This window comes from Ctenopharyngodon idella, chromosome 16 (genome assembly GCF_019924925.1).
Source record: "Ctenopharyngodon idella isolate HZGC_01 chromosome 16, HZGC01, whole genome shotgun sequence".
Taxonomy (NCBI): Eukaryota; Metazoa; Chordata; class Actinopteri; order Cypriniformes; family Xenocyprididae; genus Ctenopharyngodon; species Ctenopharyngodon idella.
The window spans coordinates 13,344,893-13,372,388 of NC_067235.1; the positions used below are offsets into that span (position 1 = coordinate 13,344,893).

The 27,496-nt window shown below is 36.3% G+C and overlaps 1 protein-coding gene across 2 annotated transcripts; it reads left to right on the forward strand.

The window, feature by feature from the left end:
- Positions 1-11,072: 11,072 nt before the first annotated feature.
- On the forward strand, positions 11,073-27,290 carry LOC127497865 (uncharacterized). 2 transcript variants are annotated; one of them, XR_007925678.1, is made up of 4 exons: positions 11,073-11,370; positions 12,759-12,920; positions 13,606-13,753; positions 14,267-14,741. XR_007925678.1 is itself a non-coding variant. In XM_051866628.1 (4 exons), exons 2-4 carry the CDS (start codon positions 23,136-23,138, stop codon positions 27,054-27,056), a joined length of 1,020 nt encoding a protein of 339 aa, XP_051722588.1. In that variant the 5' UTR covers positions 11,073-11,370; positions 23,131-23,135; the 3' UTR covers positions 27,057-27,290. The 2 variants fall into 2 exon arrangements, 1 of the variants encoding a protein (XP_051722588.1); XM_051866628.1 differs by lacking the exons at positions 12,759-12,920; positions 13,606-13,753; positions 14,267-14,741 and adding exons at positions 23,131-23,158; positions 24,065-24,549; positions 26,545-27,290.
- Positions 27,291-27,496: the final 206 nt, after the last annotated feature.

The following is a 27,496-nucleotide window of genomic DNA, read 5'->3' on the forward strand; positions in this document are numbered from 1 at the left end:
TTTCTGATAAAAGTAAATTTTGCATTTCATGTTGAAATCATGGTCCCAGAGTCTGAAGGAAGACTGGAGAGGCACAGAATCCAAGCTGCTTGAAGTCTAGTGTGAAGTTTCTGAAGTCAATAATGATTTGGGGGGGCCGTGACGTCTGCTGGTGTTGGTCTATTGTGTTTTATCAAGTGCAAAGTCAATGCAGCCATCTTCCAGGAGATTTTGGAGCACTTTATGCTTCCATCTGCTGACAAGCTTTATGGAGATGCTGATTTCCTTTTCCAGCAGGACTTTAGCACCTGCCCACAGTGCAAAAACCACTTCTAAGTGGTTTGCTGACCATGATATTACTGTGCTTTATTGGCCAGTCAATATGCCTGACCTGAATCTATGGGATATTTTCAAGAGATAGATGAGAAACAGTCGATCCAACAATATACAGATGATCTGAAGGCTCAATAGTGCCTCAGCAGTGCCACAGGCTGATCACTTCCATGCCACACTTCACTGATGCTGTAATTTGTGCTAGGAGCAAGTCATTTGCTGTAATATGTCCTGCCGATCAAGTATTGAGTGCACAAAAGAACATACTTTAAAGAACTTGAACTTTTTTGTTTTGCAAATCCATTTTTTGATTGATCTTAGGAAATATTCTAATATTTTGAGATACTGGATTTTGGACTTTCATGAGCTGTACGCTCTAATCATCAAAATGTAAAAAAAAAAAAACTTTTGAAATGTTTTACTTTACATGTAGGGAATCTAGAATATATGAAAGTTTCATTTTTAAAAATAATTTATAATAAAAAAATGAACTTTTTGATGATATTCTAATTATATGACCAGCACCTGTATGTTGATTATGAAAAGTGAACAGAGTAATATAGGATAGCTACATCATAAGATGTGCAGTATATCAGGAGACATGGAGTGGGTCAGACATGATTTTGACCTCTTCATTAAGTTGTGTTTTGTAGAAAGCCGTAAGTTAAAGTGATTTTCGTTTTGTATAAATTGTATCTTAATTTTAATCAATGTTTCATCAACCAATTGCCTGGATTTAATAAATAAGAAGCAAATAAAGCAGACAATATAATGGAGGCGCCGGCGCGATCACTTGCACGTGAACTAGAGCACGTCCCTTTTCGTAAGGATAATGAATATTTATAATGCTATGCTAATCTACATGGCCTTTATAACTGTATAGAATACTATAAAATAATATAATTTCTGCCTCTAAATAAAATCACACAGCATGGTCTTTAAAATGTGCATCAGAAATCTTTTCAGTTCTTCGGGACACATTCAGGCAGTGTTTTTTACTCCAGCTTGAAATCAGATAAACTAAATGCTTGCCTTCCTTCATAAAAATTTGCTAAAGACTGAGATTGCAAAAAGTAAATATAATTGTGCCTTATGTTTATCAGTTCTTTGTTTATCAGTTGTTTATCAGTATCTGATTACCCTTAAGTGTAGTTGTTGTATGCAATGGTGTGATTCAATAGCTTAAAAAAAAAAAGAATGAAAAAGGCAAAATATAGTAAAGATGAATTTGACTAGTAACATTAGTTTTTTTTCAAGGTTTCTATAGATATCATGATATATCGATATCGTGAATTCTTTTGGCCACAATAACAGTGGTGTGAAAAATCTGATATTGTGACAGCCCTAATATATATATATATAGTATATATATATATATATATATATATATATATATATATAATATATATATATATATATATATAAATCCAGAATCCCCCCAATACCCTCAGATAGGGCTCCCCAGGTCCAGGATTAAGAACCGCTGAATTAGAGTAATTCTGATTTTGTTAGAAATCCTCGCCTCCCACCCCTTCCACCCTGCTTGCTACTTTCACTATGTCCATATCTTCTTACAATTTCTCTTCTTGCTCTTTCCACTACACCAGTGTCCTCCACTATACTCTGCTCTTCTCCTATTCTCCTTTCTTACTTCCTCCTCTCTCCTCATATATGATCTCCTACTATATGTTCCACTCTTCCTTTCCTTCTCATTACACCCCTTCCTCTACCCACACCACCACCTTTACGCTTACATCTCTTTATTTTACCCTTCTCTTGCATATTTTCTTGGTATGTATACTTTCCTTTTTATATTTTCCGTATTACATAATGCAATTGTGATAAATGCGTAAACATTTGGGAAAACTGCATTTGCTGTGTTCTGTGTATTATTACAGTATTCAAGCAAATATCAGTTTGGGCAAATGGTAGTGATTTGTGCAAAGCCAAAAAAAAAAAAAAAATAGCTGTGATTGTTTTTTTTTTTTTCTGATATATTAAAGTTTTGGTAGGATGTATGAACTATTACGAAAACATCTGAGAATTTTTTTGTGTAGTGTTTTGAGAAAATGGTTGACATGATTTGCAATTTGTGTGAAATGAATGAAAACTTACAATCTGTTTAGGACAATTACAAAGTGTTCAGAGTTCAGATCACTGAGTTAACTGTTTTGAGAACAGTGATCCGAGTTTGAAGAAATGTGTCAAATCGATTGAGAAAAACTGTAAAAGAAAGAAAGAAAGAAAGAAAGAGATGTGATGGTAACAATAAGGTTCATTAGTTAAACATTAGTTATATATTAACTAACATGAACTAACCATGAGCAATACATTTGTGTCAAGTCTTGTTTTGGTGTTATGATTTATGTTCATGTTTCATGGTTTATTTTTCAAGTTCATGCTTTGTTTCATTGCTTTGTTTGTTATGTTTGCCATGTGCTCTCTGATGTCATGTGATTCCCTGCTCCTCATGTGATCTTGTCATGTGCTTCCCTAGTCTTATGTGTATTGTTGTCATTGGTTGATTTAGTCATGTGGTTTGTCAGTTCTGGGGCACGTTCAAGCTTAAACCAGTGCGCAACATTTTGCTACGGTTTCCGGGTTGAATGACATGTTTCCTGGAAACGGTGTGCAATGGGGTTTGAGATACGTTTTCTCTTGTTTGGTGGGTGTGTCAAAAATTTCAGCCGAATCAGCAGCAACATGTATATAAACCATGCGGAATTAAAGAGACAGCTCGCACAATGGGTATTAATGTAACATAAAAATACTATACATATTTATATATTTTGTTACCGTATTGTGGAGTGACACTTTCATAAACTATTCTATACTCCTCTGATTATATAATGGTAAATATTATATCATAGCACAACAACAGTGATCAGCAATAATGATAAGCCTAATACTTTATCGGATTAGATTTGTGCCAAAATATATTGAACGTAACTTTTCAAGAAACTAATTAAAATATAAGTTGAAACTAAAAATGTCTTTGAAACTTAAAAAAAATTAATCACAGTCAAAATGTTTAACTTCGTTTTTAATACACTGCATATTTTGATAACTGTTTTCTCATTTTTCTTTTGCTGATCTGTACTTAGAAATGCGTTTCCAGAGTTTTCATTCACGCTTCTGAAGTTTTCATTTACAATCCCAGAGTTTTCGTTCGCTATTCTGGCACAAATCTCTCATGGGGGCAGGGCTAGCAGTGGTCTGTTCTCATTGGCTACTGAGTTATTGATTCACAGCGTCTTGACCTGGAAGTGAAGACGTCAGTGTTGCGTTGACATCATGGTTGACATTTGTGGATGCGATCGTCTGTAAGCAGCTTCCTATTTCATTTTAGTGATATAAACATAGCAGTTTATATATTATTATTTTATCTGCTGCTACACTATGTTGAGATGACTTCTTAGGAATAGCACAGACAAATGATATAATCATTACCATCATGATACTGGATACTCGCGGTAAGTCATTATTTTTTAAGTGTAAAAAAATCAATATAAGTACTTGCTTTTGCTTTTCAGGTGGAGAGATATTTTAGATCAGACAAGAATCTTATTTTGTTCAGACACATCACTTTGACTGACTGGGATCTTGATCTTCAGACACCTGATATTATGCAAATATTTTAATTTCTTTGGAGTTCTAGATTAAAACAAACACAGTTCACAAATACACAAGAGGTTGCACTTTATTCTTATTAGTCTATGCTGATCTTGGATTAGTATACTAACAGAATATGAATGTTAAGGGGATAGTTCACCCCAAAATAAAAATTCTCACATATTTTACTCACCCTCATGCCGTCCCAGATGCATATTACTTTCTATTCTCAGATAAATACGTATTAAGTCCTAAAGAGGCCAAAGACACTTTAAAAACCACACACCGACCGTGACGGTAATCCATGCGACCCCAGTGGATAAATCAATGTCTTCTGAAGTGAAACAATAGATAGGAAAAATACTAATAATTTAAACTGTTTTAACTATTAACAATCGCTTCCGACCAACTGTCATATGTGCATGGGTTACAATCCACTTGTATTATATAGACTCACAGACATGGATTATTTTCTTAAAAATCTTGGTTTGTGTTTATGTTAAGAAAGAAATTCATAGACATCTGGGATGGCATGAAGGTGAGCAAATGATGAGAGAATTTAAAATGTTTTTGGGTGGACTATCCCTGTAAAGACTGATATTGCACTCCATTACAACATAATGTACCCACCCAGTCACTGTTTTGTTACTTTGTACTGTAACAGGAACTGTTCAAAGCATCATTGATTCATTTAAAATATATTAATTTTACACATGTATTCAATATATGTACTCGTGTGCATTTTTATAGTAATGTATATCATGAGAATATTGTGCATTACATGAATACTATGCAGTTAGTGTTTTGTGTTTTCTGGTCTTTCCTGTCACAACATAATTGCATCCAAGACTTTCACCTTGATACTTGATACTTGTGTATATGCTGACAATAAAGAATGTCAAATTGTTTGAATTGATTCATATTTTCATTTACATTTATTCAACTGGTTTTTATAAAAGTCACAATTGAAACTGTTGATTGTTAAAAAAGTATTTCCAATTTTAAATGTTAGATGATAATGTTAACTAAATAAAATAACTAAATAAAATGATCAGAATGATAAAAAATGGCAACAAGGTCATTCTTTGTGTGGAATATGTAATGCCCTTTGAGGTCTATACCCTCTGACAGCAAGCCACAATTGTAATTTTCATATTGTTTGAATTCTTCAGAATTAAGTGATCATTAATTGGGATGGTGTATGTGCATATGCTAACAATGGGTAGAGTGATGGCCATAGTTGCCAACCTTGATTACCTGGTTGGAGTGAGACTTTCTTGACGGCTGAATATATACATGTATATAATACTAGTATTCTCTTTAAACAGCACAACCTAGTCAGACCCAACAATAGAGAAGAATCATCAGGAATAAACAAATATTCTCTGAAAACTTTGGACATTATGCAATATTTTCAGTATTATATACTTTAATGCACAATTAAACCTCAAGACATTCATTTTCTCGCACGTTTGATCTCTCACGCTCCTAAAAGCTTATGTCGACAAAGTAGAAGCCGCAGATAAATACAGATAAAATTCAAAAACAAAACTCCTATCTTTATATCACTAAAATGAAATAAGAAGCCGCTTACAAGTAATTGTAAACACAACACTGACGTCTTCACTTCCAGGTCAAGAAGCTGTCAATCAAAAACTCAGTAGCCAATGAGAACACACCGCTGCTAGCCCCGTCCCCACGAGAGATTTGTGCCAGAAAGACAAATTAAAACTCTGGGATCGTAAACGAAAACTTCAGAAGCATAAGTGAAAACTCTGGAAACGCATTTTTAAGTAGATCAGTGAAAGAAAGAGGAGAAACAGTTAGCAAAACATGCAGTGTATTAAAAACAAAGTCAAACATTTTGCCTGCGATTTATTTTTTTAAGTTTCAAAGACATTTTATTCAGTTTCAATTTATATTTTTATTAGTTTTTTTTTTTAAAAGTTACGTTCATTTTTATTGGCACAAAGGTAATTCCATAGAGAGATAGCTTGCAAGCGTCTCTTCTACCCAAGGCATCGCCCCATAACCACAGTGCTTCAGACCCATGATGTTTGAATAATTCAAAGTTTGGGAACTGAACACACGATATGAAACTGGCTTTCTCCATGATCTCGATATCTCAGTATGGAGAATGGGGAAGAAAGGCAAGCCCCGGTGAGGAGGTTGTGATCAGGATGGTAGGAAACGTTCATCTCATAAACAGTCAATGTTCAACCTGGCTACGGCGCGAGTCACAACCGCTAATAACTCCTCATAAGCCTGAGTGTGAGGTGGCGAATCCTCAACATCACCAGGAAAGATACTAACAACATCCAACTCCTGAGAGCTGGATAATTGTTGTACCGGTGCATCAACAGGGGCGGAAGAAACCGCAGAGCGTGCTTCCAACCCCTGTGATGCACTGGACCGAGCAGCAGCAGCAGAGAGCTTGCTGAAGACACAGAAGCTGACCCTGTTTGGTTCAGGCGTGCTTTATAGTTTCCTGGTCATGACGTCACCCACCTATGATGTTCCGTCACGCCATTGGACTGATTTCACATGTGCTTCACGGCGCAATCATGCAGAGGCGTTCCCACAGCGCTTTGACACAGCGCGAGTTCCCTTGAAACAATTTTTTTAGGAGTGACACGTCGGCATGCCTATCTTGGAACGGTCAGCGTGTCATCACTCACAGTAAGAATCAATGATGACACAACATAGCTTCTTGTTGTGGAACTGCCAAGATTTAAATTCCCGAAAAAATAGGATAACCTTTCACAGGTGAGAATGTGTTGGTTTGTGTTTTTATACGTATCAACAGTATTACAGGTTTTTATACTATGGTAACTTTTTAATGTTGTGATAGCTGACTCCTTCATTTTGTTTTATTGTGTTAGTTTAGCAAAATCATCTGCTGAAGTCTATTGCAGATATAGATATTCATACATGCATCTAGCTACGGTTGCAGACACACAGTCAATCGAGTGTTCAAGGACTGGTGTTTTGACCGTTTCAATATGGTGGACGGCTTACGTATAGTGGCCTATAGAAACAGCCTCTAATGAGGCATCTATGTTTATATATGTATGGTCTTTTATGTTAAAAGCCGTGCTGTTCCGGTCTCGTGAGTCACCCAGAAGGGGACCGTGTGAGGTCATGTGACCATCATAAAAAGTAATTTGTCTCTCGGTAGGCCGGACAAGTAAGCGTGTAACTGTCATGCTATGAATGAGTCAAAACCCTATTGTAGGAGTGTATATGGTGGATATGTGTATATATTTATAAATAGATATCTGTATATTTTGTATTATTATTTTGTTATTTTTGATTCTTTTGCTGGTGGCAGTGCACCTGTGGATTACCAAAGTCTCACAAATAAACATCACCTTGCACCAGAGTGCATGTTCAAGTTGGGCCATTTTTTTTCTACATCACAGACACTTACCATGTCCTAGAAATTTACCAAAATATATCCAAGTTTTTTTTTGTTTTTTTTTTTACAGCGCCTGCACTTTCAATGTATTTACCCACAAAAGTACTGTAAGGTAGTGTAGTGTAAGGTAACTACATGGGTTAAGCTGAGGTTTAGGGGTAGGTTCAGGGTTGGTACCTAGTTATTACCCAGTTAATGTCATTAGTGTCATTACCAGTGTTGGGGAAAGTTACTTTTAAAAGTAATGCATTACAATATTGCGTTACTCCCTAAAAAAGTAACTAATTGTGTTACTTATGCTGGGTACACACTACAAGATAATCGGGCTGATTTTGGGCCGATTTCTCCCTCCTGACAATCCTAGGTTATGTCCCGATAATCTTGATGGTTCTACAGATTATTTTATCAGATTTTCCTGTGGTGTGAGGTGTGTTAAGAGTGACTGAATCTACTTGGAAGAAAGTCTGAGGTACCCCAGTCGCGAATCGTAAATATTCAACATTGAATATTTACGATCAGAAATCCTGATGTGTGGGGGGAACCCCGAAGGACAAAAGCTGACAGAAGACAGAAGCATAACAAACGCAGTCATGACGCAGCACAAAGTTAAATGGATTTGGACAGCAGAGATGGAGGATCAGCTTGTCGATTTGTGGCAGCAGCACAAGTGTTTATACAAAGTGTCCTGTAAAACATACCAAAATCATTCCAAACACTATCAACGCAATTTCTTCCTGCCTATATCTGTCATGTTTATTCTGAAGTCTCAAGAGATTTTGCGAGATTTCCCGTGTTCAAAGTCGAGATTCTGATTGAAAATCTGTTTGTGTGTGGTGTGCTGTCTTTGTCACATCACGGCACACCACACACTATAGGAGCAAAACGGTTAAATCTAGGATTTTTTGTCCTCTAGTTTGTGGTCTCTCACACTTTGAAAATCTTATAAGTTTTCAAAAATCTTTTAGTGTGTACCCAGCATTAGTTACTTTTTATGAAAAGTAATGTGTTACATTACTTTTGCGTAACTTTTTCTCACCTGGGCTGGGCTTGCTTGTTTGTTTTTTAAATAACAAAAAAAGTTCTATTTTTGGCAAATGTAAAGTACGGAGTCCCGGACATGACATGCAGGAAAAAATAGTAGGCTATTTCGTTCCCTCAATTTGTAAATCATGCGCATGATTTATAAACCGAGGCGCACGTTTTAGTAAATCGAGGGAATGAAATAGTAAATCGTGCGCACATTTTAGTAAATCGAGGGAACGAATTAGTAAATTGTGCGCACAATTTAATTTTTTTCCTTGCATGTCATGTGCAGGGCTCCGTAGTAAAGGCCCTTTCACTCCAAAAGTGAAGGAGAAGGAAAAGCATATTTACGCCTGTACGGTAGAGGGCGCAGCTCAAACAAACCTTTCAGCTATGCTGATTAAAGAAGAATAGGATACAGGAGAAGGAAGTTCAACACTCTTATTTCTAAATCTAATCTAAAGTAATTTTTGCTTATTAGTCTGGTTGAATTAGATCATTGAAGATCAGCAGCAAAGACATTGGACAAGTGAGATTAAATACATAAAGTATATTTGTGTAATTTAATATAGTTAATTATTACAGGTTTGCGTAAAATTCTGAGTTTGCATTTCACTGTGTTTATTCACTTTGAGGAATACTGAATGTTTTCGTGCAAGTGAGATGAGTAAATGCATGTTCACATTACACTAGAACCACAATAAACATCATGTTCACACAGCGCACACAACACCTCTGCTCCTCACTCCCTATTTCTCTCAACATGGGAACAGGAGAGCTGTCAGTCAATAAATGTAAAAAAGTAGCTTGTGTTACTTATTTGAAAAAGTAACTTAGATGTTTTGTTGTAAATTGAAAATGTATTGTTACTTTACTAGTTACTTGAAAAAGTAATCTGATTACGTAACTCAAGTTACTTGTAATGCGTTACCCCAACACTGGTTATTATTACAATAAGTACATAGTATGTTCATGCAAAACAGGACTGTAAAAAACTGTTACCATATATCCTTCAGCAAATCTGAGAAAATTATAATATCATAATATGCTATTATCATGTGGGTCAGTGAATAAATATATAAATAGCTGCTGTAGTGTAATCTGATGTAGTGGCATTTTGTGGAGCGGATGGCGTGCAGGACTCAACAGTGCAAGCATTTCACTCTCATTTGCGACTAAAAATAGATGCGTGAGAAGTACCCACCAACTGCGTCAGAAAGGTATAAAGGGAAATATATGCCTTATTAGGGTCTGTTTCTATGGGCTGCTATACTTAAGCTGTCCACCATATGACACTTGAAAGCAAGTTGACTGCATCTGCAACCTAGTTATTCACATGTATGAATATCTATATCTGCAATAGACATCAGCAGATGATTTTCACAGTATTTAGTTTATCATTAATGTGATAATTCTATAGACAGATAATGCATATACAGCCATCAGCTGCTCAATACTGTGACATTTTCAAAGAAAATGTTAGTGTGAGTGATGAACAGTGTCATCACCATTCCAAGATAGCAGACACATCAACGTGTCTGGAGCGGTTGAATGTGGAATTTACATATGCATCTCTATGGTATAATGCCATGGATGAGGCAATTGGACAACAGGCTTCCACAACACCACCGCTAGCAGTGGCATCATCACTGGTTCTAAATGAACACCTATCCATCATTTCTCCCACTGTCTCACCAGCTCTCATCCTATCCTCCTAAGACTGAATGATCACATTTAGCACTCTTATGGAAATATATTTTAAATTTCATTAAATTTTTAATTTTCATTTGTAATTATCATTTAAATCGGGCTAATTTTCAAATTGTTTGTCATAAATAAATATCTCTATGGGGTTTCAAATCAGAATATGACTCTCTGTTATGAAACAAGGCATGGATTTGAAGAAGAAGATGATGATGATTTTATTGAGAGGTTTTTAGCCCTCCGAGTCTTTTTAGAAAAATGATAAATTCCTATCTCTAAGGCAATTCCTATAGCTTCCTATCTCTACCTTTAAATACTATTCATGGATTGAATAATATTTATTCAGGTTTTCCTATTTATTTGTTTGCTTGTTTATTCATTAATGTAGAAATGTATATAGGTGTTTATAATCTTGTTCGAAATGTAAATAATTTCGGTTACATTAGGTTATAAATAAAGGGAAAGTTCATGGTTATATGAATTAACATTCACATTGATTATGTACAGTAACAACATTTAATAAAAGTTCATGTGTTGACAAAAAAATCATTCATGCAATATACATTAAAATAATATACAATTGAATATTGTGTAAATGTAGATCTCCTCCCTTAGGAAATCAAAGCTGCAAGCTCCAGTTTCTGCCACATGTCGTGTTTGTCTGGTGGGCTCCATCAGCTCATCCACATTTCCGGCTCCAAGCCAGATATTTGCATCATTCTGCAACTACCACTTTTGGGAAAACGAATTGCTCCAGAGGTAGCTTGAAGAAAGATCACTTTCCACTGCTGTGAAAAGATATTTCAATTATGCACGATGCCCCTGGAATGGTATTGCACTAATCATGGACTGGTTCTCTGTAAGGTCTTATGAAGCTGATGGGATTGTTGATGCACGGATATCCTTCATCGCCTAACAAGAAGTGTCCAGGTGGTGGGTTGCCACAGGTGGCTGTCTGTCCTACTTATGCTGAGATCCGCCACTGTGGAAGATTAACATTTTTTCAGTGTAGTCTATTTTCAGTATATTGAAAATAAGATGATTGCTGTATTAAGTCTATAATTAAGTACATCTTGTAGATTGTTAACATAGTTCAAGAAGCCCTGTGATCATCTGTGATCACATTTCTGGCTATACAAATATAGCCAGACATCTACCAATAACATTGTAGGGACAGCACTAGGAACGCCCTCAACCGATTTCACAGAAAAGAGACCCTGACAACAAGCAAGACGCTGTATGTGTCGGCGCATCTTAACAGATCTTGTGACTTGATGAAACAACTTTGACTTTTGGATAGGGTAAGGATCATTTGATAAAATATGATACAGATGGTGGTTATGCATATTCTGTTTTAATCCTCTATATTTCTGAAAAATCACCTGTTACAAAAAGCGACTTAATATAGCTTACAAAATGTAGGCTACTTAATAATTCTGAAATAGACTTATTTCCAATAGACTGGAAAAAAGTACATCACATTGAAAAATGAAAAATAAAACTATAACTATATCTGTTCCCCCAAATTTCTACAGTAGTTTGACTAAACCCCAAATTAAAGGGGGGCTAATTCTATAATTAAGCTAAATTATATAAACCTAACTATTGTTATTTTATATAGGCTAAATGTTAGGAATTTTAGGAATACTGCATTAAGTAAAAAGGCCTGTAAATATAAAATTAACAATGTATAACAATATGCAGTGCCAAATGTTACATGTTAACCATATACAAAATGCACTTCATTATAATTCTGAAATAATCTTACCTGTATTTTCAGTAGCCTATACTGAAGAAACACACACTGAAAGAGTCCTTATGTCATCTCAAAATAAAATGGACCCCTACTTCCAAAATACTCCACAGGCGTCTTTCACGATGTCCCGACTGTTTTAAGTGGCCGAAAGCGACAGAGCGTTCTCTCGTGCGAGTCTGCCTCACAGACTGGCGCTTAGATAAATAATTGCTGCTGAAACCTGATGCAGTGACAACACTTTAATTTTGAGTAACGAGTCCACCCTCAATATATGTTTTATATTTTAATAAATCATAATTGCAGCGGAAAGTCAGCGGACGAGCGAGGACTACGGAGCCCCGCATATGACATGCAAGAAAAAAATAAATAAATCGTGCGCACGATTTACTATTTCGTTCGCATGATTTATAAATCGAGGGAACAAATTAGTAAATCGTGCGCACGATTTTTTTTTTCTTGCATGTCATATGCTCCGCAGTCCTCGCTCGTCCGCTGACTTTCCGCTGCAATTATGATTTATTAAAATATAAAACATATATTGGGTGGACTCGTTACTCAAAATTAAAGTGTTGTCACTGCATCAGGTTTCAGCAGCAATTATTTATCTAACCTACAGAATATGATAGCAGCAGATAGGATGATTAGGTTATGAAGTTAAATATAGCCGCAAACTGCCTGCAATCATCGGAATGCAAGCACCAATGATTCATGTACCGGGCAGTCCAAATTCGGTCCTAGATAGGGTGACCAGACGTCCCGTTTTTTCCGGGACAAGTCCCGTATTTCAGGTCTATTTTTAGTGTCCCGACTTATTAAGAAAAAATGTTTTGTCCCCACTGTAAAAAAAATGCAAGCACCAACAGTTTCCAAGTTTAAATCCTGTAAATTTACAGCTAATGGTCGGTAAATTAATTACTTGCATTAAATTTACAGCATTTAACAGTAAAAAGGTTTGTTCCTGAGAAAAACGGTCTTGTACTGTAAAAAGCAGCACATGGGGGCGGAGCATCTTCAACGAGCCCTCATGCAGAAAGCGCCGCGGTCAACCAACGGAATCTCCTCGTCTGCGTGTGCTAAAGAAGGAAACTGTTCAAGGTAAGATTATTTCTTTGTTGTTATTTTATTATGTTGCACTCAACTTGTAAAATCGCATTTTTCGTGGCTCGTTAGATATTTTTGGCTGTTCTTGGCGCGAATCGCGTGTTACAGAAAGACAGACAGACAGACAGGCAGTTATCAACGGTGAGGCATTTCACTAGTCAGTGTTCTCCAAACTCCGATTTTAACTTTAGGTTTAGGAAAACTGACGACGGGCCGTTGAATTATTAGAAAAACAATGCATAGGCCTATCCGAGATTGTAATGCAGACTCGAAGCGGCCCGTCGTCAGTTATTCCTCCTCGGTACCACACCTCAAGATATTGTTCAGATGTTGTATTTCAAGACATTTTTTCAGGTTTTGTACTTAAAACGATATTGTGTGTAATTATGTATTACACATCTCATTCCAGTCCTCCGTTGCTAATTCAAATCGTAATTTAAGAACTTACGTTATTACATCACAACTGAGAAATGTCACAGTGTTTTTTAATTGAGAAATTATTTTATTGATAAACTTTCAGTGTATGTTTGTGCGTCTGCACTATATGTGTGTGCGTTTGTATGTGATAAAGAGCGGGAGAATGAGAGTATGCGTTCCATAGACAATAAAACATGGAAAAAGTTTTTCATTTTTATCCTCTTGTTTGTTATATTTATTTACTTGATCAATTTCTTTGTAGGGTTTGGTTCTTTTGCGGTTTTTAGGCTCTAAGGACCTTTGAGATAACTGAAATTGTTTGGCGAAGTGATATGGAGCTGTAATGCGGTCAAATCCTCAAGATGCCTGGAACTACTTGGACCTGCTTGAAACAGCTGTATTATAAAGAGGTAATATTGCAAAAGTGGTTTGATTTTCTTTTATAGGAGCCCTTAAATTGATTTACATGTATTTCTGATTTAGTAAGATCAGAGTTATGTACTTTTGCAAACTTTATGCACACATGTAATACATGCAGTGCTATCTATGCATTTATGAGGCACATGCAAATTCACATGCATGTTTCCAGTAGCATACAGAATACACCTATAGCTTACAGACACACACTCAATCAATCACATAATTATTCACTCTTCTGTGGCTACCTGGAAAACACGCAATCACACAATCTTTTACACACCCCTGCTTTTGTTAAGATGATATTTTGTCTTTTTTTCTACTGTAATAAACATACACCCTTTTTTTTATGTAGTTTACAAGTTTCTAATTATGTTAAAAAACATACAACTAAACAGTTCATTTTCTGTTCAATTTAAAAGTGTGTGCAGTGTTAATAATAACTATCTTTTTCCATGTGCAATATATATAGTCACTAACATTTTCTTAATATCTTTTCTTCTCAGACCTGGGCGTGTTGACCAGTTTCATCAGACCTCTTTCCAGATCTATCCAAAGTTGGTGTAATGTAATCTTTTCTAAAGGTTAAAGGATTAGTTCACTTTCAAATACATTTTTCCTGATAATTTACTCACCCCCATGTCATCCAAGATGTACATGTCCTTCTTTCTTCAGTCGAAAAGAAATTAAGGTTTTTGATGAAAACATTCCAGGATTATTCTTCTTATAGTGGACTTCAATAGCCTCCAAACGGTTGAAGGTCAAAATTACAGTTTCAGTGCAGCTTCAAAGGGCTTTAAACGATACCAGACCAGGAATAATGGTTTTAAATTCTTAATGACAGAATTTTAATTTTGGGGTGAATGAACACTTTAACTTATTGTTTGTATTTATGTTGATAATCAATTTGGGTCAGTTTCAGCCAATTTGTCAATGCCTATTTTTTGCCTGTTTTAATAAATAGCAACTGATGCACCATAATCTATTTCTTCTTTATTTATTTTCTCTCCATCTAGTGAAAAATAGTTTGACATGTCTGTTTGCATTATATACTAGATATACTAGAGATGTGTTAATTATGTATTGTTTTAATTTTTCTATATTACAGAATTATAGCTGTAACCATTGCTGCAATGTAAAACAGTATTAAAATGGTAGAATTACGGTAAATGGCTGGAACCACAGCTGCCAGTACTGTACTGTAAAATTGCAGTAAAGCTGTAAAATGGAAAAAATTGTGTTGAAACCGTAAAATTACGGTAAGTGGCTGGAACCACAGCTGCCAGTATTTTACTGTGAAATTACAGTGCAGCTGTAAAATGGAAAAACGGTGTTGAAACCGTAAAATGGAAAAATGACACACCAGAAGCGCTCGCGCGCGCGATCAGTTCTCATTGTGCCTGAATGGTCAAATGCACACATAGTTGCCAAAATGTCCATCGTGTGGACTATCTCATGAAAATACAGTCGGTTATGCCTTAAGTGGACGTAAACAGGTGGGTGAAAACCGGATATGTGTCAGTATATTTCATCCATGAATCGGTCTTAAAGGGACAGAAGCTTAATTAAATATTTGTTTGTCATTAATGTTAATCAAACAACAAAATATGTTAAATGTGAACAGGGGCGTATTTTATAATATATATTTTATTTCACACTTTTTAAAATAATAGTGTACAACTATACACATAGCACTCACTGATAGAAAAACAGTTGTACTATATATCATGTAACATTTATTTGAATTGTGCTATATTTAAATAGACCACCCCAGTAATATTAGACATAAAAATGACAGTTCAACAATATTTAATTGGGATTGTGTTTTATTAACAGACTGTGTGCCTTGTATTCCAAAACATTACAATCTTTCTAAACTATTTAACAGGTAGGTACCTCTACAAGCATGATGAACACAGGATTGAAATTACCCTGAGCCATTTATTAGGCTTCATGTCTTATATTTAAGCTATCATAACACGTGTATAGTTTAAGAAAAGCTGCTGAATAGTATAGATGGTAGAAATAATGGCACTTGTGATATTACTTTAATCTTTCACGACTGTTATTGAGATGGCCAATTTTTATATATTTAGAAAAACTTTGTCATTTCTGTAAAATGTTAAAAGTGTGTTGGATTTGTAAACAATAGCAGCCTGGATCTTTTGATGAATTTTGTGAGTGTTTAATGTTTTTATCATCACACTATCTTAAAATTATATGACCAAGTTTGCTCATATTAATATTTTAATGCAAGATCCACTCAAACATCGTTTACATATTGTTTTCCATATTTACAATTTATCTCTAAAGATTCGTCACACACTTTTCGTGTACTTCGGTGTTTAGTGTTTGATAAGAACGTTTATTACAGGCTTAGAAACAAGTTGTTTCTCATTATGTAGGACTCCCGTTCAGCAACCATCTATTTACACGACGTAAACAGCGGCATATAGGTCGCCGTCGCCTCACTCGAACCAGGCACGGATTAACGCACAGGCTTGCCTAGGCTGCAGCCTAGGGGCCCCACGTGCGCAGGGGCCCGGGATTGGCCAGACTATTTTTTTTATTATTATTATTTTAAATTTACTTCAGTGCGAACAAAAAGGCCCTCATTGGCCCATAAGAAACATTAAAAAATAATAATAAGCAGGTGATTGGATAGATGTGACATTTGGGTCACATCTGTCCAATCAGCTGCTGGTCAAATCATGTCAATCATTTTCATTTACGTCAGTGCGATTGCTAAACGGCATAGCGGCAAAATGTCCAAAAGAAAGTATGATAGTGGAGCACAAAAACGTAAAATACAAAGGTTAAAAGAACAACGTGACCAAGATATACTGAAAAAAAAATTCCTAAGGCTTGGCCACACAAAGCCAGTGCTTACCCTATCCGATCTTTTTTTTTTTTCCTCGTCCCAAGAAATATCTGCGTACACACAAAACCACTGAAATGACTCAAAACGATGTAGTATACATGCCAGATCAGTATGTGGCGCTGAAATTCTGCAATAGAGATACACTAAAAACAAAGAATAAGACTTGGAGCATGCGCATAAACCTTGCGCGCTGTATACAAACTTTAGTAAAGCTTAGAAATAACGCTTTATTTTGGCTCAGTAGCTTCTGCAGCACGAACACAAGCATGTAGTACGCTATTATTGTTGTTGATGCTGTTTTGTGCCGTTAGCGGTGTCTGACTAGGGTCGACACGTGGGGTGGTGACATGATCGTTTCACAAAATATACGGATTGGCTGTACACACGAAAACGCAAAGGCGGCGTGTCAGATTTATCCACTCTGGGACCCGGGTTTCAAAAAATAGCGGTTTCACCTTACGAAAATGCCGGATCCGTGCGGACAAAACGCCTATCCGATATAAAATTTGTGCGTATACACAGAAACGCGTCTCTGTGTGGACGGGGCCTAAATTGACTGGATACATCAAGACAGGAAGTGGCGATGTCACGCAGTCCGTGAGGGAGAGATCATTGACGGCAGAAAATCCAAACATTCGCCTATAATTCATCGACCTCAAATATGGCTTATCACTTGAAACATGCAAGTAGTAGCAACTTTACAAGTCGCTCTAATGCTTGTCATAAACCTAGTCCTAGATAAATGTGCGCTATTATTAGGCACATCAATGCTTTTATGAAGAGCGTGCTTACTGCATGACATGGAGGCGCCGGTGCGATCACTTGCATTGAACTTAAAATACTCCGTCATTTTGGTCATATAGATAAGAATAATGCAAACAGTAAAGGGTCCACTTTTATTTCTGTAAACTCACAATAACAGCAAAACGTTGTGCTTTTGTAAAATAATGAAAACAATCAGGATGGCTTTCAGTCGTCTCGGTCAGTGAACTTGAGCATGTAACGAACATGAACCGAAACTCAGCGTAGCCTATACTTCCCTCACAGACACAAGAAATATATCTATAGAAAGCTTGATTGTCTACTTTTAAACGAACCAATTCAAATGGAAAGTAAATATTCTCAGATTGTGTAATCCATATGAAACAGGCGCGTCCACTGCGGAGATAACGAGTCAGCATCGTCGACTTAATCTCTGCAGCCGAAAACAGAAAACATTATCAATAAATTATTAAAATGTTTAGACAGTCTCCTTACTGTTTTTTCACAACACGCTCATAATCATCATAATCATGATGTTTGTCGGTGTGCTGAGGCAAGCTTTATGTGTGCGCTTGAGCGCTGATTAGACTATGTATTATAGGCAATTAAAGGCTCATTATTATGATATATTCTGATTTTAAATTTCTCATTTTACCTATGTGATGTGGTGGTAATTTTCTTACTGTGGTGGTTCACCACTTGAAGGAATGTAAAGGAAACACTGTAGTATTGGCGGTCTCAATGTGTATGTGTGTATGCCAGTTCACCTTACTTTTTGTGTGTGGACTATGGCACTAAATACATTTTTCCAGTAAAGCATAATGATTAAGGGGGTGCCTCACACAAAGAGGTCCCTAGGGGTCCCTGACCACCTTAATCCGCCGTGCATGCTGTGCTTGTGGGAGGCGCCTACACAGATGTGAGCGAAAGCTTGTCAAACGAGCAAACAGAGAAATAGCGCAGATGCAGACGCTTATGATTCAGGAGCCGACTGGGCCAAAATAACAAACAAAACTTATTTGTTTTAAACCTCTTTCCTAAACCCTAACCCAAAAGAAAAGAAAAGAAAAATACAATATACAAACCTAACTCCCTAACCAAAAACAAAGATCAAACAGTTTACAAAAAAACAAAAATGGCATCAGACTCCCTACTTTAGACTCCCTACCCAAATAATCAGTATTTACAATATATACAACCAGGCAAACAAAATTGAAAAGGCAATCCAAACTCAGCGTCAAAACAGGCAAATGGGTCAAATATCACAAAGTTCCTCAAGTACAAACAATTTCAATTCAAACAAACAAACAATCAAACAATACTCACAGTTTCTAATACTCTTAACACATTCAAACTCTCTTAACACACACAGATTCTGCACTATCCAACCAAACACTCTGCTCAAAACAAAAGATCTCTGTCTAGAGGAAGTGATGACATGCTTTTTAAAGTACTGTGCACCAATCAGGACATAGCATCAATCAGCCTGCAGGAACCAATCAGGATGATGTTCCTAGACACGCTAATTGCGTTCCATTCGACAGGGTCCCTACGCAGTGTTTACTCCTCCCTACTCCCTGAGCACGGTATATCAGTTGAAGTGACAATAATCACTCATTTGGAACGCCCTGCAAACGTCAAAAAAAGTCAACAACGGTGTCATGCAGATTAATGGTGCGTTCATGCTATATTGTAATTACTGTATCTACGAGATTCTGGCTCATAAAAAGCGTTTACGTCCTCATAGAGCTCGTAATTACAGCTTGTAAGTTGGGAGATTTCTGAAAGCTCCCACATGTACCACCTGACCGCTGCAGATTCATTTAGGTGTTGATAGTGGTGCCGTAGAAACGCATAATTCCCAGTCAAAGGACGTGAACAGCTCCGAATACAACATCACGTGTTGTCATCTCAAGATGCCGGTAAATACGAGGTGGCGTGAACGCAGCATATGATATAACATAAACAAATAGATATTATAATTTACTTTCGAATTTAAAATTGACTCTTAACAGATTTGAAGCTGTAACTGTTATGCCATATGAAAATAAATTCTCATTTGGTTAACTGTATAAAACTACTGTACTGAACTAAGCGACTGCTTAGGGCCCCCGTGGCCACCAGGGGGCCCCCAGGAGCACACGAACTGACAGCTTGATTTTTATTTATTTGTGATATATTATGTGAATGGACAATGGTAATTATACAAAAATGCAATATTAAAAAAAAAAAACAACAACAACAACAAAGAGAAAAAAATAAGCAAGATAAAGGTATGTTAGGAAAATTAATGTAAACTAATCTAGGCTATATGTTGCAAGCTAATGTTAGCTGGCTAGTTTATTAACATAGCCTAGGTAGCATTTCATTTCTCCACAATCTGCTTTTAGAAGAAATATCGTAGCATCGTGCTACAGCACACATTCTATCAGTTGCAGTTCTGGCGCCTCCGTCCCAATACTGTACAATTCGACATACATTGACTGTCAATGTATGTCGAGTTGACATCACATGTTCACGCAGCAGTCATGGAACACTGCACTTATTCGCACAAAAGTTCATTAGCCTTGCTGGTTAAACATTTCATTTGCGTGCCTTTCTGACAAGCTTTTTTCTGACCGAAGCGAGCACGCACTAAAAGTCTATCAAACAGCACCTGATTACTGGACTTTATCTTTCGTGTATGATTGCGCTAAAACTGTCAAATACACACAAGGTTTACATAAACACAGTTGGTTATGTCTAAAGTGAAAGTACACAGTTGAGAGAAAATCGGATGGGGTCTGTATCAAACAGTTGCTGGTACCCACTGACTTCATAAAAAAACATATAGGCCTACTATGGAAGTCACTGTGGACTAGCAACTGTTTGTTTACCCACATTCTTCAAAATATCTTATTTTGTGTTCAGCACAAGAAAGAATTAACACAGGTTTGGAACAAAATGAGAGAGTAAATAATGACAGAATTTTCATTTTTGGGTGAACTATCCCTTTAATGTTAATACATTTATTGTTATCTTGTTACAGGTCCATTTGATCTGTTCATTTTATGTCATTATATAGGTATTTAATTTAATATTGGCCGTTTTGTACAATTACATTTATTTTTTTATATAAGAAGATACTGTTTATCTTAAGTTGTCTTATTTGTAGTTGATTGTTCTGTACTTTTGCACGTTGCCGATTTATTTATTTATTTATTTATTTTTTTTAACCAAAAGCAATAAAAGTGATTAACTTGTTAACAGTATATAGCATATAGTGTGCGAATAATCAAGCATTGACAATAGTCAATTGTATTGGCAGTACCGAGGGGCCGTCCCTGCAGTTGCGCTTAAAATTTAGAGAATATGTATTTTTGGAATGGTAATATTTTGATGTTAAAGTGCCCCTATTATGCCTTTAGGTTCCTAATATTGTTTCAGGAGTCTACTACAACAGGTTTACATGCATACAAGGTCAAAAAACACTTTCGTTTTCTCATAATATACATTTAATTTCACCTGAGTTTTCAATGTTTTGTAAACGATTCATTAGAAGCAGTTCAAAGCATCAGTCTCTCTAAACCCCTCCTTTCCGTGAGCCAACACTGCTCTGATTGGTCAGATGGCCCAATCCTTTGTGATTGATCTACTGCATGCACCGCGCGCGCATTGCCATAACTAATTGACAGCTATCAATTCTCAAGACATTGTAGACAATGTATGGAGAGAAACGATAGCATTGATTTTACTGTATCAATTCGAGCCCGAGTCCAACGATGAAATGTCTGAAGTAGTCGATCAACCAGAAACTGATTCGCGTTCACAACTGGAGTATGACGTTTCTATATGGTAAGTGTCACCTTAGTTATTTATAAGACGTGATAGCAGCGTCACTGTTATACTTTATGCAGGTGCACCTGTGGGAACTGTATCAGAATGCCAAGCGAAGCTGAAAACCTCTAACATAAGATAAACATTTAGGGCCAGATGTGTACAGACTTTTTCGTCAAAACTATTAACAAAGAAAAATGTCTATATCATTGTTTGACATTACAATGGGTGTTTACTGTTAACAGAGAGAATACTTCAACTGGTTAGCGTGGACTAGCATCTTAACATCCTATTACAATACAGATAGAGCTCCACTCTATTGTAATAATAAAAACGCAGAGGGAAAAAAGTTAGCAAGAGACATACAGACTGGTGTGTACATTACACAACATAACATACAAAACTACGAATTTTGATCGTTCGCTAGAAAATTTAAACATCAATTATTAATCATACTTACAGGTTGAGATTCAGAGCAAGCTGGTCCAAATAAACTGGGCATTGATCCATATTTTAAGACCAAACGTTTTGTGAATCCTGCGTTAAACTCCCCGAGGTTTGAGAAGCAGTCGTCAATAAAATGACGGGAACACAACAAAAGATTGTACTGCTGTGGTATTGTTGAAAAAATGAATTTTCCCAGGCGTCTGCGCGCGCAATAAATGGGCGGGCAATATGCTAATGTTTCGTTGTGATGGATTGGGATTCGTTTTACAAACGACTTGTTTAATTGACTCAGAGTCGACAATAACTTTATATATGGTGCACTTTCAGATTTAAAACTTTGCAGGATGTTTTCATTCACTTAGAGCTATGTTACACACTACATGAAAGGTAATTTTCAAAAATCCATTATAGAGGCACTTTAAAGGATTAGTTTACTTTCAAATAAAATTTTCCTGATATTTTACTCACCCCCCATGTCATCCAAGATGTTAATGTCTTTCTTTCTTCAGTCGAAAAGAAATTAAGTTTGATGAAAACATTCCAGGATTATTCTCCTTATAGTGGACTCCAAACAGTTGAAGGTCAAAATTACAGTTTCAGTGCAGCTTCAAAGGGCTTTAAACGATACCAGACAACGAATAAGGGTCTTATCTAGCAAAACAATCAGTCATTTTCGAAATAAATGTAAATGTATATGCTTTATATAAACAAATGATCGCCATCCAAGTGCTTCTGCCAAAACCGCACTTTCGTATTCTTCAAAAAGCTTACGCTGTATGTCCTACACCTTCCCCATTCTACTTACGGAAAAAATGGAACTGGCGCCGCGTTCATTCCGTAAGTTGAATAGGGAAGGTGTAGGACATTTGACCTTCAACTGTTTGGAGGCCATTGAAGTCCACTATAAGGAGAAAAATCCTGGAATGTTTTCATCAAAAACTTTAATTTCTTTTCGGCTGAAGAAAGAAAGACATGAACATCTTGGATGACATGGGGGTGAGTAAATTATCAGGAAAATTTTATTTGAAAGTGAACTAATCCTTTAAGTTGTGTCATTTTGAACAGGTGTTTTTTGTTTGTTTTGTTTTGTTAGGATATGTTTATTCAGTATTAACATGGTCAATGTACAATGCACTTTCCTGAGAAAAATAAAAATACAAAAATCACCTATTTTCACAAAACAGGCGATTTTAATTAAATGAACAAATGAACATAAGTTTATGTGTATTATATCAAAACCAATTGGGAAAAGTGTGAGAGTTTTGAAAAATATGCATTTTGATCATCCTTTGTGAGGTTTTTTTTTTTTTCTTTTTCATATTGTTCTGATATTAGTGCAAACGTGATTGTAAAAAACTGTATTACTTTAATTACTGTGTCAAATCATTTTGAAATTGTTACTATAGCATGATTTGTGATCTCACTGACAAAACATCTATACCCCTTTGTGTTTGTGTGTAACAGAAAAAATGGACAAATTCCACAGTCATGAGTAAGTTTTTTAAACCTGTACATATTATTTAAAATATACACTGCCCAGCCAAAAAAAAAGTCGCTGTTTGGATTTTAATAGCAAATACTTAAGAATCTATGAATGGATCATTATTACAGTGATTATTATGTTTCTAGCATGTTATATGTTTGGCAACGGTTCTTTTAACCCTTAAAGATGGAGTGTGTAGCTTTTCATTTCTTAAACAACCTTGTTGGAATATGTATCATGGTCATATTCCAGGATGACAATGCCAGTATTCATCAGGGTTAAAACTGTGAAAAAAAAAAAATGGCTGGGAGGGAGCATGAAGAATCATTTTCACACATGAATTGACACCTCTGAGTCCAGACCTTAAATTCATTGAAAGTCTTTGGGATGTGCTGGAGGAGACTTTACAGAGTGCTCACCTCTTGCATTGTCAATACAAGATCTTGACCAAAAATCGCTAACCTCTTGATGGAAATAAATGTTGTGATGTTATTTCCATCAGGAGTTGCATCAATTTTTGGTCAAGATCTTGTATTGACAATGCAAGTGGTGAGCACTCTGCCAATTCTGAACCATTTTTTCGTTTTAACCCTGGTGAATATTGGCATTGTCATCCTGGAATATGGCCATGATACATATTCCAACATTGTTGTTTAAGAAATGAAAAGCTACACACTGCATCTTTTAGGGTTAAAAGAATCGTTGCCAAACAGAAAACATGCTAGAAACATAATAATCACTGTAATAATGATCCCTTCATAGATATTTGCCTATTAAAATCTATATATACTATAAAATATATATATATATATATATATATATATATATATATATATATACTATATGTTAATTGCACAATGATGACAAGTACTCAATAACAACATTAAAATGTGTTGTAAAATCTTATACTTGCAGTGTTAAGGATTTGCAGTCTATGAAGTCAGTTTCTGGGACTCTAAATGAGGGAATTGTCTCTGTCTGTAACATCTGCAAGTCCCTCATGGACGCACATGTAGATCCCACCACTGACATGTGCTCCAATTACAGACAAATCAGGGAACATATTGAGCATGCTGAACAGTGCATGAAAAAGACAGAGACAGTGATTAAAGAAAAGCTGCGATATTTGGATGAACGGATGGAGCAACTTATTAGAGAGAAGTGCAATATTGAGCATCAGAAGAAAGAAAAGCGCATGGCCATGGATAAATTACACACAGAGAAGAATTCTGCTGAGGAATTATTAAAGTATTCCAAAGCAGCTTTGGAACAGGCTGGAAAAAACCTAGAATCAGCAAAATATGCCCTAAGAAGAGCACAAGAGAGGAGGAACACAGGTGAAGGTGTTGCAATTGCAGGGGGGGTACTGCTTGCAATACCAGTTATTGGATGGATTGCAGGTGAGAAATTCACTTTTATCATCCTCCTGAATAGTACATCTAACAATTTGTGATGGTATGCATTTAAAAATTGTGACTGATGTGTATTAAAGTGCCACTATTATGCTATTTGAAAGGTTCATAATTCTGTTTAGGATGTCTCCTACAACAGGTTTACATTCATCAAAGGTCAAAAAACACTTTCATTTTCTCATAATACATTGCACATCACTACATTTTTTAATGATTCTCAAGCGACTCGTCGGATGAATCAGTCTCTCTAAATCCCTCTTTTCCGTGAGCCTACTCTGCACTGATTGGCGAGATGGTCCAGTCTGTTGTGATTGGTCTACTGCTTACAGCTCCGGAGCTTCCTAAAGCTCAGCAATTGTACACACTGTAAAGACAGTAATGATGGCATTGATTTTACCATCCGAGTGCGAGTCCGATAATGAAATATTGGAAGAACTAGTTATTCTACCCAGACCTCCATCGCAAGGACGACTTGAGCAGGACATTTCTCAGTGATACGCTACTCAGTTTGACGTTCATCATGAGATTTTGCAATTGTAATTCCTCACCATCAGCATTAACAAGTGTATGTCCATCAACAAATCGATGTGTATATTTCTAATTTATTGCGTTGCACATGTGGGAACTGTATTATTAACAGTATTAATAACAGTGCATATGTTAGCCGAGCACTAACATGAATGACTGATGTAACATTAAAGTTTGTAAAACAAATCTTGCTCCATCCTTTATCATTTCTCAAAGTAGTTAGAATGAAAGACATTCGTAACAAGATTAATTGACATAATTTTAGCTAATAGTGAGCTACAGCTGATTAGCATAAGTATTTCAGTAAGACAGTAATAACGTGAGTTAGCTGGTTAGCCGGAGACATACACAATATAGCATAAACACAGAACTATGTACTTTGAACACTCGGCATAAAATACAACAATAATTAATCACACTTACAGTTTGTGATTCTGAGGAGCAAGTAGGTCCAAATAAAGCAGGTACTGTCCCATCTTTAACCACTGATTCTTCACAACCTCATCCTTTGGATATGAAAATAAACCGAATTTCCTTTCACAGCGCAGAGCACAGCATCTTGCTGTCATGTTATCCACACAAACGAGCTACAGCGTTTGAGGGGGGTTCAAGTTTTCGTGGAATGTCCATGCAGAACATAGGTGGGCATTATGCAAATGTATGAACTTGTGACGTGTAAACTTTGCGGAAATGGGATTCGAATTACAAGCGACTTATTTAAGTGGTTCAGAGTCGACTCTTTCTTTTGAGAGACAATAACTTTATTTCTGTCAGACCACTATCGTCAAAGATTATTAATGATAACAAAGAACGCTAGCAATAAAACAACGATAGTAATATGCAATAGTGATAGCAATTTAAGGTTGGCGGTATGGAACTGTTCTGGGCAAAACTCCCCGCTCATTCAAGCAGCCATGCCTGGACAGAGCAGGGAGCGCAGCCATACATTTCCCCCATAACCAGAACAGTTTAGCAAAATAATAGAACAGATACTTCTCAGAGAAAAATACATGTGAAATAAACAGACATGAGGAATTAATAACAACAATAATAATACCTGGATTACATGAGTAGAGGTGCGGTACTGAGCCACGGGTGCAGTCATATATTGGAGGAGCAGGGGATGGAGGTGGGTATAGCGAGTGCAACGCGGCGATCAAGCAACATCTGAATGCTGGAAGGTGTATTTGAAAGATGCGGTCTAATCTGAAATGTATTCTTATTGGATGGTATGGATCAGCTGAATGTCAGCTGACGCGAACTTGACTGACGTGTCTGCCAGAACTGACGCTATACACTTAATTTATGATGCACTTTCAGCTTTACAACTTTGCAGACTGTTTACATTCACATACAGCTATATTACACACTGCATGAAAGGTCATTTTCAAAAATCCATAATAGGGGCACTTTAAAGAGATTTCTGGTTAGATGTGATTTCTTGTTTCCCTTTAGGTTCCATAATGCTAAGTCAGGGACTGCAGGAATTAAATGAGGCTTCAAATGCCATTACAGCTGCTAAATGGGAGAAACAAAACTCTGACATTCAAGTGATGAACTGCACCACACAAGTGTCTTATTACCAGGAAACAATCTCCAGGACACAGAATGAAATTGAGCAGACCAATGAGGCACTGAAGAATATTGAGTGGGAGATAAAAGGGGTTCAAACACATCTAAAGGGCACAGGTGAAATTCAGGAAATGGTCAGGAAAGCAATGAACTTTCTGGGTGTTCTTGGTGGAAGAGTCACTGTACTGGAGAGGCAAACTCAATGTTTCATCCTCTGGGAACCTGTGGTAAAGACCATGGAAGATGTGATGAAGGCAGTAGTAAATATTGCAGAGAATCGGCTCCTCTATAGTCAAGGTGTACCAGGCCTCATAAATGCTTTGAGGGAGAATGTTGGAGGACTACGGGCTTTATGCAACTCAGCCAGTAATTCTGAAAATACCAGCTATTACTGATCACCTCCATGTAAGGCACAGAGCAAAGGCTTATAAAAGAAAAAGAAGTTTATCTGTGTTTTAGAAATCACTACAAGTAACTCTGGAAACTGTTTAACATTATCTCTACAATAATGTATGTCAGTGCCTTTGGTAGCTGTTTAGCTAAAAAAAAAAAAAACGGAGAAAGTATAACATTTGACATGTATTACGACTATACTTACAAATTATGTTGTAAACACACAAATAAATAAATGCTGCTTTTGACAATGCAAATGAGTTCAAATCTTATCCATGTCACATTCAAGACATCTCAAATGCTTTCATGAATCACTCTATTAACATCATAAATTGATGAAAATGGAATAATGGATTAAATGAGAATTTTCTCAATATCTTTTTAATTTCTTGGCAAGATGGGATTTTATTTGGATGTTAAAATACAATGGGGAAAAAATGAC